The sequence below is a fragment of the Antechinus flavipes genome, chromosome 4 (assembly GCF_016432865.1).
Source record: "Antechinus flavipes isolate AdamAnt ecotype Samford, QLD, Australia chromosome 4, AdamAnt_v2, whole genome shotgun sequence".
NCBI classification, from domain to species: Eukaryota; Metazoa; Chordata; class Mammalia; order Dasyuromorphia; family Dasyuridae; genus Antechinus; species Antechinus flavipes.
Window position 1 is genome coordinate 16,805,391 of NC_067401.1, and position 17,379 is coordinate 16,822,769.

At 52.3% G+C, this 17,379-nt stretch overlaps 1 protein-coding gene across 2 annotated transcripts in view; it reads left to right on the forward strand.

The window, feature by feature from the left end:
• Positions 1 to 17,379, forward strand: part of HIP1 (huntingtin interacting protein 1) — a 96,913-nt gene that overhangs the window by 37,864 nt on the left and 41,670 nt on the right. The window contains exon 1 of one of the 2 annotated variants that reach the window (XM_051991897.1): positions 1,307 to 1,829. The exons of the other annotated variant lie outside the window; for it this stretch is intronic. Coding sequence (XP_051847857.1) covers positions 1,812 to 1,829 — 18 coding nt within the window. The 5' untranslated portion in view covers positions 1,307 to 1,811. Of the gene's footprint in view, positions 1 to 1,306; positions 1,830 to 17,379 lie in introns of those variants that run through there. 2 annotated transcript variants of the gene reach the window in all.

Below are 17,379 nucleotides of genomic sequence, written 5' to 3' on the forward strand. Positions count from 1 at the left end.
ACTCTATCCATTCAATTCAATTTAGCAAGCATGCATTAGATACCTGCTGTGTGCCAGAAGACCGGCACTGTGGAATAATGCAGAGAGGAGGAGCCTCAGATTGGGGGAGAACTGGATTGTTTCCTGTTTCTAACTCAGACTTGGGTGACTTCTGCCCTGGGCCTGGTAGAGAACCGAGGAGAACATCAATGTTTGATCCACCAATCAATGAGCATTTATTAAGCTCCTACTATGTGCCTGGTAATGGGGTACAAAGGCAAAAGTGAACAATCGTCATTCACCCAGCTGGTATTTAGGGCTTTCTCAAGGGTAGACAGAGAGAGAGAGAGAGAGAGAGAGAGAGATCTGGGTTCAAGTCCTCCCATCTGTTACCCCTGTGAAATTGGCCAAGGCATTTCAGCTCTGCAGGCCTTCTTTTTTTGAAATGCAGGGAGCTAGGAGAGAACACCCGGCTGTGGGCACAGCCGGGGCCCGGCCGGGTGGTGAAACCTCTTGCCAGGTTGGAGTCCTGACCTCACAGGCCCCGGGGGGCTTTCCTGAGCCTTCCTCGACCCTGAATTTCCCAGCTGCCCTGGCATTGTGCCTGTCCTACCCAGGGGTTGCAAGGCCGGGGATTTGTGGTTGAAGGCACATAGTGACATCTAATAGATGCTTATTGATTCAATGGTGATGGTATTATAGTTTTAAAGCCAGAAGGGACCTCAGACACCAACTCATTTCACAGATTAGGAGACTGAGGCCCAGAGGGGAAGTGACTTTACCCCCTGTGGCAGTAAGCGCCGAGGGGGGAGGTGCCCCGGGGCTGGGGTTCCCAGGGTGCCCTTGGCGGCTCGTTTCCAGGCAAGGTCTGCCTCGCCCTGGCCGCATGATGGCCTCAGCGGTTTTCCCTGGCGCTGGGGTGGGGGAGGTGGGGGTCAGCACTTGTCTCACTTCCTCTCCGCCAGCTTTGGCTTCACCTCCCAGAAAAGCCTAGTGGTGAATTCATTCATTGTCCATTCGGGCCCAGGTCGGGAGGGGCCCGGTCCTGCTACTCCCCTCCGCCCTCCCTGCAGCGATGGGGGGATGGGGGGGGGGCCTGGTGATGGGGGGGAGTGGGAGTCTCCGCGCTATCCCCTTCCCCTATTTCAGCTAGCCCTGCCTCCACTTCCTGAGGCAGATTGATTGTCAGACAGCTCCCTCCCCTTCCCCCTTCCCCCTTCCCCTTTCCCCTTCCTTCTTTCCCCCTCCACACACACACACACACACACACACACACACACACACACACACACACACACACACAAGCTAGCTGCTGCTGGGCTCTCCCATCCCCAGCTCCTCTCCGGAGCTGCCCCATCCTCCGGGAGAAGAGACCTTTTGTTATTCAAATCACACACTTCTGGCTCTGCCTCCAAGGCTGCCGCTGCTGCCGAGGCTGCTGGCTTGGGCGCACCAGCCGCCGCAGCCATTGGGAGCCGGCGGTTCCCTGTCCCCCTCCCGTGCCCTGCCGGGGGCTCTCGCCTCCTCTCCCGGGCGGGGGCCGGCGTGGGAAGCGGCTGCTTTCCGGAGCTGCCGAGGGCCCCCTCCTCCCGTTCCATCCTTCTCTTCCCGATCCCGCCGCCCCCCTCCCGCTGCTGCGGCTCACGGCTTTTTAATCTCCCCGCCCCCTTTGCCCTCCCTTGCTTCCTCTCTGCCAGTCCAGCCTGGGTTCCGCTGCTCCGGCCGGCTCTCCCTGGCCCTCGCCCGGTAACATGGCTCCGCGCGCACCCAAATAACCCGGAGTAGCAGCCTCGGGGAGCGGGAGCTGGTCCGCCCCCGACTCCGGATCGGTCATGGATGTGAGCAAGATGGTGAGTGAGCGGCCTCGGCCGGTGACCCCTCCTTCCCCTGCCCCCCTCCTGGAGCCACCCCCGGGGAGCAGGGAAAGTTTCTTTATTGTTGATCCCTGGCTCTCCCGGCCGGCTCCCGGCGTGTGGGAGGGTGGGCAGGAGGGGGCTCCCCCAGATCCTGTCTGCCGGGGAGACTCTGGGGAAAGGGCTGCCCCTCGGGCACCTTACACAGCATCCTCTCTGCGCCTTCGGGGCAGCTCCGGGGGTCACCAGTCACCCCCCCCACCCAGGGAAATGGAGATTCCCCGACTGTCAGCCAAGCCCAACAGGTTCCACAGGGTGGGGGGAGCTGGATCTCCCCCTGGGCCCGGGGCCTGCTCAGGGGCAGGGGCAGAGGGCACAACAGGCGGCACTGGCTGTGGGACAGGGAGCTATCAACTCCCCACCCGGGAAGAGCGCGGCTGACACAGGGGGACCCGGGGAGGGGGAGGAGGCAGGTCTGACTGCTTGGGGTCGATCAGGGGAGCGAGATGGGGGCACCTATCCCAGCTGCCTGGAGCAGCCTGGAAAGCGGGAAGGCTCTGCTTCCGCTCCCACCCCCTGTAGGAATCCAGATCGTCCCCCGGGAAGGGGACTTCCCCTCAGGGACCGGTACCAGGTACTTGCTGCGCTGCCTCCCCACAGAGGCTCTGGGCGCAGAGCAGGTGTTCCCTGGCTTTGGGAGTGGATTCTGGTCCTTTTGGAAATGCTAGGGCAGCCCCAGCTCCCCCCCCTCCCCCCGCAGGCGGAAAGCTGGGTGCCATATGTGGGGCCGTGTGCCCAGACTGATGGGCGCTTCCCCCGCGGGTCTGTAGGGCAGCCCAGCGCTGGGGTCCTGACTTGCTCCCGTCTGGTCGCTCTGGAGAGGGGGGACGCCTCTTGGAAAGCTTCTGAACCTCTGGCACTTGTCACTTTGTAAGCGTTTGGTGATGCTCGTTGACTGATCCCCAGGTGTGTGTGGGGGGGAACCCTGGAAGGGGGGGAGCAGGGCATTATCTGCAGTCCATGGACTGGCGAGGACACAGCCTGGCCACACCGTTGGGCCTTTTTGTGGGGCTGCAGACGGGGCCCGAGTCTGGGCCGGCGGCCGCTGCTTTTAGGGAAGTCTTGCTATCTCGGGTAATTTTGTCCAGGATTAAGTCCAGCTTCCTCAGAAGGTCAGTATTCCAGGGCAGGGCCGGGCAGTGCTCACCATGGAACAGTCCAGGCAAATTTCTGGCGGCTCCAGTTACCGTGGGCTCAGCCCGCTGCTCTTTGGGCTCTTTTGCCCTCCCCCTCCCTGCTTTAGAAAACTGCAGAGTAGGGGGTGGGACTCGGCCCATTGTACAAAGAGGCAGATGATCCCTATCCTCCAGGGACACCTGCTGGGATAGGCAGGGAGGGGGGTGCTGGGAAGGGGAGGGGGTGAGGACTTTGTGGCAAATAAAAGATCCGTTCAGGGGGAAAGGGGCCAGACTCAAGCTTCTGCGGGCCCTTAGCTGGCTGTCATCTTCAGGCCCAGCGGGCAGGTGAGCCGCCCTGGCCCGGCAGGAATGAATGGGACCGGTGTTCACACCTTAATCCCCCGATGGCTTATGGGGAAACCAGCTCGAGGAAGGCTCCGGACCCCTTGGGGATAATTAGGACGTGCTCAGCCTGAGAAAATAGGACCTTGAGAAACTTCCAAACAGCAGGTTCCCCTTTCCCTGGGTATGGGGGCAGACGCCAGGCACCCGACACCTGCTGCTTTTATAGTCCTTCCGTTGCCTCCCCAGACAAATGACTGGTAGATGTCTAGCCAGCAGATGGGAGGTGGAGAGCTGACCACGTGGCCCAGGAGCCACTCTGCTCCTTGCTACACACCCCCAGTCCCTTTATTAATTGCCATTATTCATTTAATACCTACCACGGGGGACGACAAGGAAACAGAGAACGGAGTCCCTGCCCTGGCTATGGCATCTCTATCCAAAGTCTGCATGTAAAAAAAAAGTGCAGACAAATGTTGTGGGGGAGCTCAAGAGCAGGCAGGAGCAATCCTGGAGGCTTTCCTGGAGCATATGGGGGGGGGGGGGTCTCATAAGCCAGAGGGACAAGGCAGTCAAAGGCATAGAGGGGGTCTCATGGGCCAGAGGGATGAGGCAGAAACATGGATAGAGAGGTTCTCATGGGCCAGGAGAATGAGGCAGCCAGAAGCATGGATGGAGAGGGTCTCATGGGCCAGGAGTCAAGGCAGTCAGAGGCACAGAGACAGGGATGTGTCCGAAAGTGTTCGGGTTTTCGGCAGAGGTTTCATGTGCAGTGAACAGGCTGCCTGGAATCAGACTTGGGTTTGCCCTGCTCCGGCGTCCTTAGTCCTGCAGCGGGGTCGAGCACTGGAGACGTGGAGAGTCTGGCTAGGGGCAATGGCAAGCCCGCCTCTGGGAAACCTGAGGATTCTGGATGGAGAGCTGGAGGGGACCTCCGAAGGCCCGTAGCCCAACCCTCAGGGTACCCAGCAGGCAACCCGGGCCCAGGGAGCTGATAAGATGACAGAGTCATCTTAAGTCTAGCGCACTCACTCACTATGGTTTGGTGGCCCAGGGGGGCCTGTGTTGGTTCTTTTGTTGCCAAGGCCCGACCCAGTCCCTAATCAGAACCAGGTTCTTATGGGAAGGACGCTCGACCCGAATCTGGTCCTGGGTCCACAGAGGGTCTAAGTGATTCTAAGCGGGCAGGGAGGGGCAAAGATGGGGCAGAATCCTTTTATCTTTAGTCCTTCTTCCATTGCTTCCCCTTGAGAAGGGGGCAGGCTTCGGGGCTTCTCCGAGGGTTTCTCTCCTGGGGTCTCCTGCCCACCCCTGGCAGTTTGGAGCCAAGACAGAGGTGATCTCATGCGCTCATCAATTATTCAGCCGTCAGGAGCCCAGCCTGGACCCGCCATGCCAAGCTTTTTACAAAGAGCACGTGAAGCCTGGAGCGAGAAAGCCTTCTCCGTCCAGGCACGCCCACTGGGGCGCTGCCAGGCCTGTCCTGGGCCTGTGCTCCATTTAGAGAGTGTCCCCCAGATCCTCCTGCTTAGACTCGGCCCCCCGCTTCCCTCGTGGCTCATCCAGCAGCCTCGGTCTACAGCTGTCACCATGGCTGAGTGCTTTCCCTCGAACAGAGGGGGGCTCCCCAGCGTTAGCACTTGGGGCTCTCACCCCATCTCCTGACAAACAGGACCCCTCTCCCATCAGCCCCACGTCTGCTCCCGACCACGAACGGCCACATGCTGACCGGCCAGCTCTATCCACAGCATTGGGGACCAGTTTCCCTAGGCGGTGCTTCTTGCAGCAGGGGACGAGTGGCTGGGGACAATGGTCTCACCATCTGGTCGGCCTGCTGAATTATTGATCAGCCCGTGACATCACCGTGTCCTGGAATCGCTGGTCTTTTTTTATGTGGAGTAAATGGTCAAGAATTCCTTTATCTGACCTACAGAATGTACGGCAGCGGCTACGAATAAAAGACAGGCGTGATTTCTGCCCACAAAGACCTCAAGGTCTAAACAGGGAGATAAGATAGAGAGACAGAAGCCATCCTAAATACACATGGCCGCTAGGAAATTCCACCGGGGGAAGGGCTGGGTTCCAGACTCTGCGTCCAGGTTCAAGGTCCGGCGAGAGTCATATGGAAGAGCCATGCCAGTGGTGATTGTGAGGGAACCCCCTTGGTTCTCTACGCCTCGGCCAACTGGAAGATCCCAGGAGGGAGAAGAAGGCGTTTCAGTTCATCAGATGGTAGCAAGTGAGCTCAAAGGGGCTTTGGAGACCGTCTCCTCTTCCCTCCTCTTATACAGGGCAGAACTGGGACCAGAGAGATCGGGCTCTTTGTCCAAGGTTGTTACCCAATTAGTAAGTGCCCGACGTGGGGTTTGAACCACTCTAGAGCCATAGACCATGTCTCCCTCCCATAGAATGGTGACCTTACAGAAAGCATGTCAGTATATCGGAGAGAGCACTGACCCTGAGTCAAAAGCCCCGAGTTTAGGTCCTGCTCTGACCACTGTAATTGAAGGATTTGGGACAAAGCACTTAATTAACACTCCGAAAACCACTGCGGATACCCGCTCTGCCATATCAGAGTTGGTATTAGGAAAGCACCAAGAACTGTGCGCTGCCACCACTCTAATTGCTACAATATAATACAGTAATTATAATAGAAGTACTGTCTTGTATAAACTGACAGGTGAGAAATCCCTCTGTGACAAGTATGAGCTTCAAAAGGCCCTTAAAAACTCACCAAATGAATTTCCCTGGATCCAGCCCTTATCACACCTCCTATTGTGGCTCACAATCGCCCAGATTACCTCTAAAACCTTAAGAGCAACATTTTTAATGGCTGCCAAGTGCTCATAATCTCCAAGCGATGGTCAAGGAAAACGCCTGAGAAGTGGATAGCCTCGTAGAAAAAAATCCGAGCCCTGTGAAAACAGGGTCAAACTTTCATTGTCCGATCTAGGATGGAATTATCCTAAAAATGTTTTCAGGAAGCAAGCAGCCCCAAACCCAGTTCATAGTCTCTTAGACAGGAGCCCGGAGGAGAGAATGTCCTCTCCTTCTCTTTTAAGTTGACAGCTGGGTAATTGTCTCTATCTATGTTCTTGTAGCTCGAGAGATTGTATAGGGTTACAACAACCAGGAGGTTGACCTTAGCCCAAGATAAAGAACTTTCCAATAATTGGAGCTATCTAAAAATGAAATGAGTAGTGAGCTCCTTGACAATGGAAGTATGAAAGCATTGGGTGGATTTCCATTTCTAAGGATACTATAGGATACTCTCCCTTCATTGGGAGAGAAGTTGGGCTGGATGTCTTAAAAGGCCCCTTCCAACTCTGAGATTTGATAATGCAGCCAATAGACTTTGGAACAGGTGTGTGTGTATGTGTGTGTGTGTGTGTGTGTGTGTGTGTGTGTTTTATTAACTCTCCTTTTTTACATCATTGGCATTTCCCATTGACTCCATACACCCCCTTAAAAAAAACCCTCTCTCTTGTAACAAAGAAATCCTATTAAGAAAACAAATCACCACATTGGCCATGGCTGACGTTTGCCTCATTCTGTTTACCACCTTCCTGCCAAGAGGCAGTAGGAATGTTTCACCATCTGTTTTCTGAAGTCACAACTGGTTTCTGCAACAATCGGTGTTCCTATGTCACTCTAATATTTTCCTTTCATTTTTTGCGGTCTATTTATTATTATTGATTCTGTTTATTACTTATTTCCTTTCTATTATTGTGGTCATTGTGTACATTATTCTCCTGGTTCTTCATCACATCAGTTCACTTAAGTTTTCCCCATTTTCTCTGATTTTTTTCATGTTTATCATTTCTTCTGGCCAATAATATTCCATTTCATTTCTGTACCACAATTTGTTTGGTCATTCTTTTTTTTTTTTTTGCTACCACAAAAGGCAGAGATTTGAGTATTTTTGTTAACATTGATTAATCCACAGTTAAGTGCCTGCTTTGTGCCAGGCCCTGGCTAAGCTCTGGGAATACAAAGAGGTAAAAGAGAGTTTCTGCCCTTGAAGACCTCCCAGGGTAATGGGGAGACCACCTCATCCACTGCCTTTGACCTTCTTGTGTTTTATAGCAGTATCGCTGAATCAAAGGGGACATACAGTTTAATGAATTTTGCAGCATAATTTCTTACTGAATTCAGAGAAGTTAGATTGATTCAGTGCATTGGAAAGACTACTGACCTTAGTCACCAAGTCTGAGCTCAAACCCATCCCCACATTTTCACTAATTGCTTGTGTAACCCTGGGCAAATCACCCCTCCTCCGTCTGCCTCAGTTTCCCCTTCTGAGCCAGGAGAGGGTTGGATGAGGGGCTTCTTAGAGCCCTTCCAGCTCAGCAGTTGTGATGTTGCTAGACAATATTTTGTGGAGAAGCTCCACAGGATCTAGGGATCAGTAAAGTCTATGAGATGGCAGATGAACGTGGCAGCCAGAAATATCAGTGTGATTTTGGGTTTCATCATCCAGGGTGTCCAGAGCCAGACAAGGAATGTCCTGGGCTATTCCCCAGTGAGCGGCCAGTGAGAGCTTTGCGTTCCATTCTGGGTGCCATGTTTTGGAAAGAAAGGACAAGCTGAAGTGTCTCTAGAGATTAGGACCAAGCCAGTTATCACACAAGGCTCAGGAGAGATACCCAATGGTGACCCCTCAAATGCCCGAGGGGTTGTTAAATGGAGGAAGGATGTGATTTGTTCTGCTTAGCCTCAGAGGGCAAAAAAAGCAGGAGTGATGGATGATGGGAGCGGTGAATAAGCAAATTTGGATTCGGTGCCAGGAAAAATTTCCTAACAAAGAGAGCTGTCCAGCAGTGGAATGGCCTGCCTCAGGCCGTGGTGGGTCCCCCTCCCCTCCATTGAAGCAGAGGCTTGATGTTCTCCTGTCAGGATGCTGCAATGGGGATTCTTAGGGGGCACAGGTTGATCTAGATCAGAGGTGCCAAATACACATCTTATGGACCAAGGGCAGCCAAACCCAGGTGAAAATCTATTACCAGATATTTAATAACAGATAAGAAGAGACTAACTCACAGATCACATTCATCTGTGACTTTCTAATTCAGTCTGCAGCCCACGGGGATCCTTATGTCATGTGTAGTGGCCCTGTCTGTTTGAGTTTGCCGCCATTGGGGTCCTCCCACTTCTGGGTTTCTTTGATTAAGTCAAGCTCTTTACAGACATGCCCTGGGGAAAACAAACTGTAATAGAATCCAGATCTCCAAAGAAAAACCATCACCCGTTCCATTGCTCCCTGCTTGGAACAAAAAACAAGACTTGATTCTAGGGAAAGAGATGAAGTTCAGAGAAGGACGGGCCCAGCCCGGCGCTGTCCTGGGATGACTAATGGCACATACCCCTAATCCAGCTGAAGGATTTCCTTGGTCAGCCCATTCTTGGAAAGGGCAGTCAGCAGCCACTTCCTCCCCCCCTGCGCGCTCCTTCCCATTCTAAATGGCAGATGAGCAGATGGGACTTCTCCCTGAACAAGAGGACTTCCTCACCTGTGCCAGAGGGCACAAAGGAGATCGCAATCTTTGGGAAAGACCCAAGCTCTGGGCTCAGGAACCTGCCTGTGCTCTACCTGTGTGACTGTGGACAAGTCTGGACCTCAGTTTGTTTTCTCATCTGCAAAACGTGGGACTCAGACAATTCGGCTCCGTGGTCCCTTCCAGATCTCTCTGAGTCTGTGATCCTAAGACATCTCTTCTCTCTTGACCTCGGTTTCCTCATTTATAAAATGAAGGCTGGGGGGAGATAGACCAGATAACCTCTGATACTATTTTTCTGACGTTCTGATGAGAATTTGGATTTGTAGGGGATTTTGACCTATAACCACATTCACAGGGCTTCCCCAAGAATAGGGAGTGGAAGGGACATTAATGGGGAGCAGGAGGAGGGATTAAAGGGCCTTTTGATCTGAGGAAGAGGCATTTTATTTTATTTTTTTCTCAGTAATATTTTATTTTTCCAAGTACGTGTAAATTTAGTTTTAATAATCACTTTCGCAAGACTTTGTGTTCTAGATTTTTCTCCCTCCCTCTTTTACCTCTCCCCTCTCCAAGACAGCAAGTAATCTGATCGAGGTAAAATATGTGCAATTCTTTTAAACATTTTAATATTCGTCTTGTTGTGCAAGAAAAATCAGATCAAAAGAGAAAAAAAATGAGAAAGGAAAAAATCCAAACAAAAAGGATGAAAATACTATGCTTTGACTCACATTCAGTCTCCATAGTTTTCTCTTTCTTCATGCAGATGGCACTTTCCATTCCAAGTTTATTGGAATTGCCTTGAATCACTTTATTGTTGCAAAGAGCCAAATCCATCATGGTGGCTCATCACATAATCTTGTTACTGTATACAATGTTCCCTTGGTTCTGCTCACTTCACTCAGCATCAGTTCATGTAAGTCTTCCCAGGCTTCTCTGAAATCAGCCTGCTCATCATTTTTTATAGAACAATAATATTCCATTACGTTCATATATCACAACTTCTTCAGCCATTCCCCAACCGAGGGGCATCCACTCAATTTCTACACATTTTCATACATGTGGGTCCTTTCCCCACTTTTTATTACCTCTTCAGGATACAGACTCGGTAGTGACACTGCTGGATCAAAGGGTATACACAGTTTGATAGTCTTTGAGGCTATATATTCTCCAGAATGATTGGATCCTTTCACAATTCTACCAACAATGTATGTGTCTCAGTTTTCCCGCACCCCTCCAACATGTATCATTGTCTTTTTCTGTCATCTTAGCCAATCTCAGAGGTGTGACGTGGTACCTTAGCGTTGTCTTAATTTGTATTTCTTTGATCAGTACAGATTGAGGGCATTTTTTCATATGTCTAGAAATGGCTTTAATTTCTTCATCTGAAACTATCTGTTCATATCCTTTGACCATTTATCAATTGGGAAATGATGTAAATTCTTATAAATTTGAGTCGGGGGAGAGGCATTATATGGATGGATGGAGAGATGGGTAGATGGATGGGTGGATAAATGGGTGGATAGGTAGATTTTCTTGGCTGAGTGTGGAGTAAAGGTTGAGGGGAAATGAAAAACAGAGATGGGAAAGGAGCATTTGGGGAAGAGAAGAAAGCATTGAAGCACTTTCAGTAGAGCCAGGACAAAAACCCAGCAATCTGTTTCTGAACAAAGCTGCACAAGCCTTTGATATATTTTAAGGGGTCAAAAATCCAGCTCTAGAAAACACTTCCAACTTCTTTTCAGCTCTCATGACACAGAGATGGCCATAATCAAGAAAGTCCCTTTTTCATACAGACAGACAACTAGGTAGGGAGAAGTAGCCTTGTATAATGAAGAAATCCAATGCGTTAGACCCGAGGACCCGAGTTCAGATTTTGCCAATGACTCTCGGTACCCATATATACCTTGGGCAAATCCTTCCCTCGCCTTTCATTTCTTTGTCTATAAAATGAAGGGTTTGACCAAGGATCTTCTAAGGATTTTTCTGGGTGATCCTGTGAGTGAGCCATGGCTTGGGGGGATGAGCCGAGAATTCCCTTATTTAGAGGTGGGGTATCTCCGGGTCAGTTAGGCCTCTTTGTCTGAGGCCCAAACGATGGAGCTCAGCAGGACAAAATTAAAGTCTCTGCCTCTGCCACTGCAGTTCTTTGTCTCTTTGGAACAAGCAGTCACACAGCCTGTAGCCCCAACTGTGTGTGATTGAGGGGGCTGAACTGGGGGGTGTTGGAGAGTGGGGAGGGGAGCCTGGCAGCCGGGGGATTGGGCCCCAGTTTACCCTTTCACAGAGCCCGTCACCAACGCAGCCTCCTGAGCTGGCTCTTGGGGCTCCTCCATCGCCCCGACCCACTAGTGTGTCTGCTCCTCACTCGATGCATCCTTGCAGGCCCTGCTGCATTGTGAGCCACCCCAGGCCCTGAGCCCGGCCCAAGGGCTTGGAGCAGAGCGGACGGAGGCAGTCGGGGCCTGTCCGCCTGCCCGAAGCTTCTGCTCCTCGCGTCCCCAGGGCCCGTTCATCCCCTTTGACTTTGGTTTAAGTGAACACCGACTGTGTGCAGAATGAGAGCTGGACGTGGAAGCCAGAACACCTGGGTTGGAGTGTAGCCTTTAACATCGATAAGTCGTGGGACCCTCCTCTCGGTGCTCCCGGCAACTCTCTGGGGGACAAACCGACACCATTCCCATCTTTCTTTGGCAGAGGGGTTTTCCTCTTCGGGAGTTCCCCGTATCAGTGACGTGACAGGTCCAACCAAAAAGACCCAGCAGAGAGACCCAACCAATGGCTTAAAATAGAAACTTCGGGGGCTTTTGAAGCCCTCCCTCTAAGGTCCTAATACAGACTCTGGACTCGTGGGGAAATTCTGCTTGTGGCCAGGTCTGTGAGGCCTGGGAGAGAGGGCCCAGCAGGAGGACGCCTCCCGGTGCCTCACAGATGGATGGCCTGGCACAGGTGTTTGGAGCGGATCTGCTGGGGCAGGGGCTGCCGAGCAGCCGCTCAAAGACTCTCGTTTAATGGGCCGGGAGCACCAGTGGCCACGATCCCACCCGGGGCACAGAAATGTGGGTCTGTGGGCACCTCGAGGACGGAGGCTGATGCTCCTATTTGTGTCTGAGGAAGCCGAGACCCAGAGCTTACAGGGAGCGTTGGCAGCAGGATTGGAACCCGGGCCTTCTGATGCAGAGTTGGCAAAATACTACTTGGAAATGGCACCTGAGTGGCTCAATTTCCAGCCAAGATTCTTGGAGACCCCAGGCTGGGATCAAGAGCAAGGGAATAGGAATGCAAGGAATCGCGTGCAGGTGCTTCAGTGCTCCCAGAGCACTTTCACAGACAGTCTCTCTGGACCCCCTTAAAGGCTGGGGAGGGGCTGCCTTCCAGGGTCAGTCACTGGCTCAGAAAGGCGTGGGCAGCAAGTCTCAGACCCCAGAATGCCTCCACTATTGGATCGAAGAGGAGCCTTGTGTGGGAAAGGCCTGGAGAGATCATGGAGCCCTCCAGGGAATCCCGGGCCCTGCCAGTGGGCACAGCAGGGGAGAAGGTACATTAACTTTATTGGGTGTGAGGGCACAGGCAGACAGAGGCCATCCCGGCCTGCTGGACAGGGCGCCTCCTGCTGGACGGGTCTCCCTGACCCAGCCCGGTCATCAGGAGAGGTGACCAGCAGGACTGCTGACCCCTTTCCCCTCCCCCAAGCTCCTCTGACTTAAGCACGGAGCTCTGAGGGCTCGTGCGTGGGATGTTCTCCCTCCTCCCCCCGGTCTTTGCTCAGTGTAATTCTCTGGGAAAGGAGGCGCCTCAGCTGCCGGGAGATGCTCAGACGGGCCCAAGGCCTCCGGGGCTCCCAGAGCCGGGGCTGGGCAGAGAGATGGTCCTTCATCTCTCCATGTTAATGCTGTCCTGGCTGAGCTCCCCGTCAGGATGGAAGTGCATGGGGGGAGAGGGTGTGCATCCTTTAGGTTTCTATGCCTAGCACCCAACTCAGGGGCACCCAGTGGGACCGTTCCATCAGTGGGAGGGACATCTAATATGGTATGTCACCCAGTAGGACCACTCAATCAGAGGGAGGAACTCCTGAATCCTACAACAGAAAGTAAGGAGTGGGACCTAGGGCCAGGTAGGGCTTGGTTTTATGGAGGAAAGACCGCTCGGTCCAGTGGAAAGGATGAATGGAATTGAGTCAGGGGAGCCAGTTCAAATCCCACACACCCATACTCTCCTTTCTCAGCCTCCTTTCCTTCCCGCCCTCCTTGGCCCTCCTCTCCCTCCCCCAGGGCCTGGCTGCTCCTGAAGCAGAAGTGACGCTGCCGGGGCCTCTGTCATTTCTGAGGAAGTGTCATCACCTCCGGCCTAGGAGCTCTGGTCACGGATGGGGAAGTGACCGGTCATTCCTGGTATCTGGGTGGCCACCTGGGGCCAAGGCCCGGGGCAACAGACTGGTACATTAGGAATAGTGTTGGATGGAGAGTTCGCAGGATGTCACCTAGTCCCTGCCCACAAATGACTTGGCAGAAGTATCTCTCTGGTCTCAGGATCTTCCTCTAACTCTGACTCTAAGGCCCAGATCCTGGTTTTGCTGCCATGTGACCTTTGGCATTGACATTGTCCCTTGGAGACCTCAGTTTACATATCTGTAAAATGGGACACTGGCCTCCCGAGCCCCAAGCTATGACCCCATGAGGCAGCTCTCCTTAGGCCTCCAGCCATCCAGGGCCTCAGGAAAGCGCCCATTCAGCAACATTTATTTGGTTTTGTTGATGAATCAAATTATCATGTCTCCCACCTTGTCCAGCACCTGCCCACAATTAAACTGGCAGCAGCCCCCTGAACCAGGCATTGTAACTGTGCCCTCGTTTTATCAAGAGCAGAGGAGACGTGGAGAGCCCGTGTGAATTGGCCAAAGAGCCAGGGCCGGAAGGCCAGGGTCCTAATGGAGCGCAGCGAGGTGGTAGTACGGCCTCCTCCATCTGGACGTGGCATTCAGCAAACACGTCTGGGACCTCAGTTCCATGAAAAGACTCAACCAGAGAGTTTTTTAAAAAGTGTCATTGATGGAGTTTTTTGGCTGCTGTTTTTACACTATAATTCCTGGAAATGTGTGCTCTCTCCTTTTGATAAAGAAAAGCAATTAAGCAAAAAACACCATCATTTGCCTTCCTAGTCCTGCCTCCATTCACAGAGGAGGGTGACGTTGCAGTAACTTTTTCCAGTAACTTTTCTGGTTTTCTTTTTTCTTTCTTAAAAAAAAATGATCGATTGTTTTGTCTTCTATCAGAGTTATTTTTAAAAGAAAAAAAATCTATGACTCATTCCAAATTGAACCTTTCTTGTAACAAAGGAAAAGCACTGAGCCCAGAATACCTAAACAAGCCCGTCCCATCTGATAAGTGACTATTGTTTTACATGTGCTCAGTTACCTATTCTCTGGGGTATTGTAAAATGTTCCCTTGACCTTTGAGTCATAAAATCCGTAAAATGAAGGAGGTTCTGCCCATCTCCAGAGCTGAGGTCCTGGGCATTCCATCCTGGTTGGCCTCTTTCTCTCCCAGCTCTGGCGCAGGAGACATATTGTATCATCAGCTCCCCAGGCGCTTCCCTGGGTTTTACTCACAGTTGGGCGTCCTGTTCATGCCTTCTTTGTTCGTCTTTTACAGATAATGGCGTCAGATTTTTTTTCTAGTTCTGCTATATCGCTCAGCATCAGTTCCTACAGATCTTCCCACATTTCCCTGAAATCCTCACATTTGTCATGTTTATTGCGTAAGAACATTATGTTTATAGATTGCATTGAGCTAAATAATTCCTGCGATTCCTTCTGCCCCTGAACCGCAGTCTGTGGTTCTGTCTGCTGAGCCCTGCAGAAGGGGATGGACTAGCATTTGGGCACAGGGGAGTCCGGAGATTGCATGCGACTGTCTGAGGCGATGGCCAGTGAGGATTCTGGGTCACAGAGCTTCTCAACGGCTCGAGCATCTCTGGTCACAGCCCTGGCCAAGGATGTTGCCCTGTCTGGTGATTTCTTAGGAAAAGAGCTATCACGAGACCTCTGCCTAGCAGGTTTAGCTCAGCTTACTGCCCACACTGAGGAGAAGTAATGATTTTTGTCCCTAGGACAGCTTGGAGTTGGGATGAGTGTGCCCGAGGTAAGAAATCAGGAGACTTCTGCCTAGCGGGTTTCACTCAGCCTGCTGAGGAGAAGTAATGATTTTTGTCCCTAGGACAGCTTGGAGTTGGTCCAAGGTATGAAATATCTCCAGAGTATCTCATAGACAAGAGTCTCTGCCTGTTTTGCCTGGCTCTGGGGGCCAATGAGTAGGAGCCGGAGGTAGACGTATGAATACATAGATTTAAGCTCAATATGATGATCTTCTTGATCATTAACACTGTCTAGAAACAGCATCGCTTGCCATGGTAAATAGTGGGCTCCATCTCACCAGATTGGGTGATACCCATTGGGAATGTCGGATGGAGGTTCCCATTCGTGTGTCAAGGGAGGTGCCTCCCAACTCTGAGGGCTCCCCGGGAACCATGCTGGCCGGTCTGAAGCTGGCCAGCTCCAGGTCTGCCCCTTCCAGATTTCCACTCTGGACTGGCCAGAGAAGCCCACTTCAAGCCTTCACCAAGCTAAAGGGTGATGTATGAGGGTCACCGGCTGCCCTTCCATCCTCCTACCTTAAAGATGCCCAAGTCTCATTAGATTATGACACCCCTTTATGCTCAGGGCTTCCCTCCAAGGATCCCCAAGTTTCCCAGAACTCAGGATGTCCTCAGTATCTGTGTCAGTGGGCAGAAGACACGTTGCCAAAAATCTGTCTATAAACTAAGTCCCCTTCCCCTGGTGATTTCAGAAGGCATTGGCAGGGTGGGAGTTTCTGATCACTCTTTAGGGGGCTGTGCCTGGGGACACTTCAGCTACTACTCTGTCTCCTCTGAGCTGCCCGCTCCAGATGGAGCCCATTTTGGTCAGTGAAGTTCTTTGGTCCTTTAGCCTTTCTCTGTCCCTGTTTCCCCATCTGTAACACCAAAATGTCATTCACAGAGCCTTCCACCCTGGACCATTGGATCCATGTGGAGCACTCTGTGAACTTCAGCATGCCGCCATTGTGACATTTGTTTGTGGTTCTTGTCTGATTTCCAATCACTGGAAGAGCCCTTCCTCAAATTGGGTTTGGATGGTTCCCGTCCTCCTTAACCTTCTGCCTTCCTTCTGTGGATTATCCCCAGAGCACCCCCAACTCATACCCAGTTCTTTTACCCTTTACAGGGTAAACTCCCTGAAGGCAAGGCCTGTATTTTTGCTCTCTCTGTATCCCCAAGCTTAGCACAGAGCCTGGATCATAGGTGGTGCTTAATAAGTGCTTGTTGGCTTTTGGTAAGGATGAGCTTAAACTAGAGCCAAGTTTTAATATAGCAGCTTTTCTTAATTAAAAAACAGAGCAAATGCATATTAGTTGACACTTGTTAATGTGTTTCTTTGGCAGGATTCTGAGCTTTATTTCATGGAGCTCAGATCTCTGTCTCTCGGAACATGTATGTACCCACATAGGCAATCACACATGTAAAGTCTCAATGTCCCTTTCCTCATTATCACTTAATATTAATTTGTTTTAAATACTAGTAATGGCAAAAAGAACGAAACCCCTCGGGATGATTGCGAGAAGGGCCTTTCTCAAGCGTGCTCTGATTATCCCTGATTGGGAAATCCTCCCTTCCTCCTCCTCGCCTCCCGTTCTGTGATTTCACAGGAACCCCACGGCTTCCTGCCTTACGGATCCCGGGCTTAGAAATGACTCCAGGGGAGGCCCTTGGAGAGGACAGTCAGAGGCCCTTGTGGTGGCTTAAGCCTGAGGTGATGGGGCTCAGGTGGGGAGGGGAGGCAGAGGGCAAGGCTGAGGAGGCCACGGGCGTCCACTCGGGCAGGGCCCGCGTTTCTCAGGTGCTCCTGCTGGCCAGGCCGGCCAGGAAGCCTCTAGCTCGGTCCCCGGAGGAAGGAAGGGCAAGAGGGACCTGAGAGGACTCGCTTTACTGGTCGGGAAACAGGTCCAGAGAGATTCGGCCCCTGACCCCTCTGACCCCTGTCCTGCTTCGAGCCCTTCCTGGAAGAGACATGACGTAATGCAAAGTCTGTGCTGGGCGGAGGGTGCTGGGGAAGGCTGAAGCAAGAGGGCAGGGCAGCTTTTTTGGGTCAGGAGGAAGTTGGGAAAGGCTGATGGCTCAGTAAGGGAAGTGATATTTCATTTTCGACATGTTCAGACTCACCAGCCCAGATGTCAGATCATGGTAAGGGCCCAGTGCCCACCCCTCGGCCAGTGCCTACTGTGGGGGCTGGGGACCGTCCAGACAGCATCTCCTCCGAGGGACCTGCCCAGTCCCCTGAAGCATTTACTTCCAGCCCCCACATTACAGCCCAGCCGGGCTTCTTGGGGGAGGGTCCAATAGAACAGACAGGCCGGTTCCGGAGGAAGCTGAGGAGCACTCTGGCTGCCCAAGGGCCAGCCCCCTGCATGGGGGAAAGGGTTAAGGGTAATCCTCCAT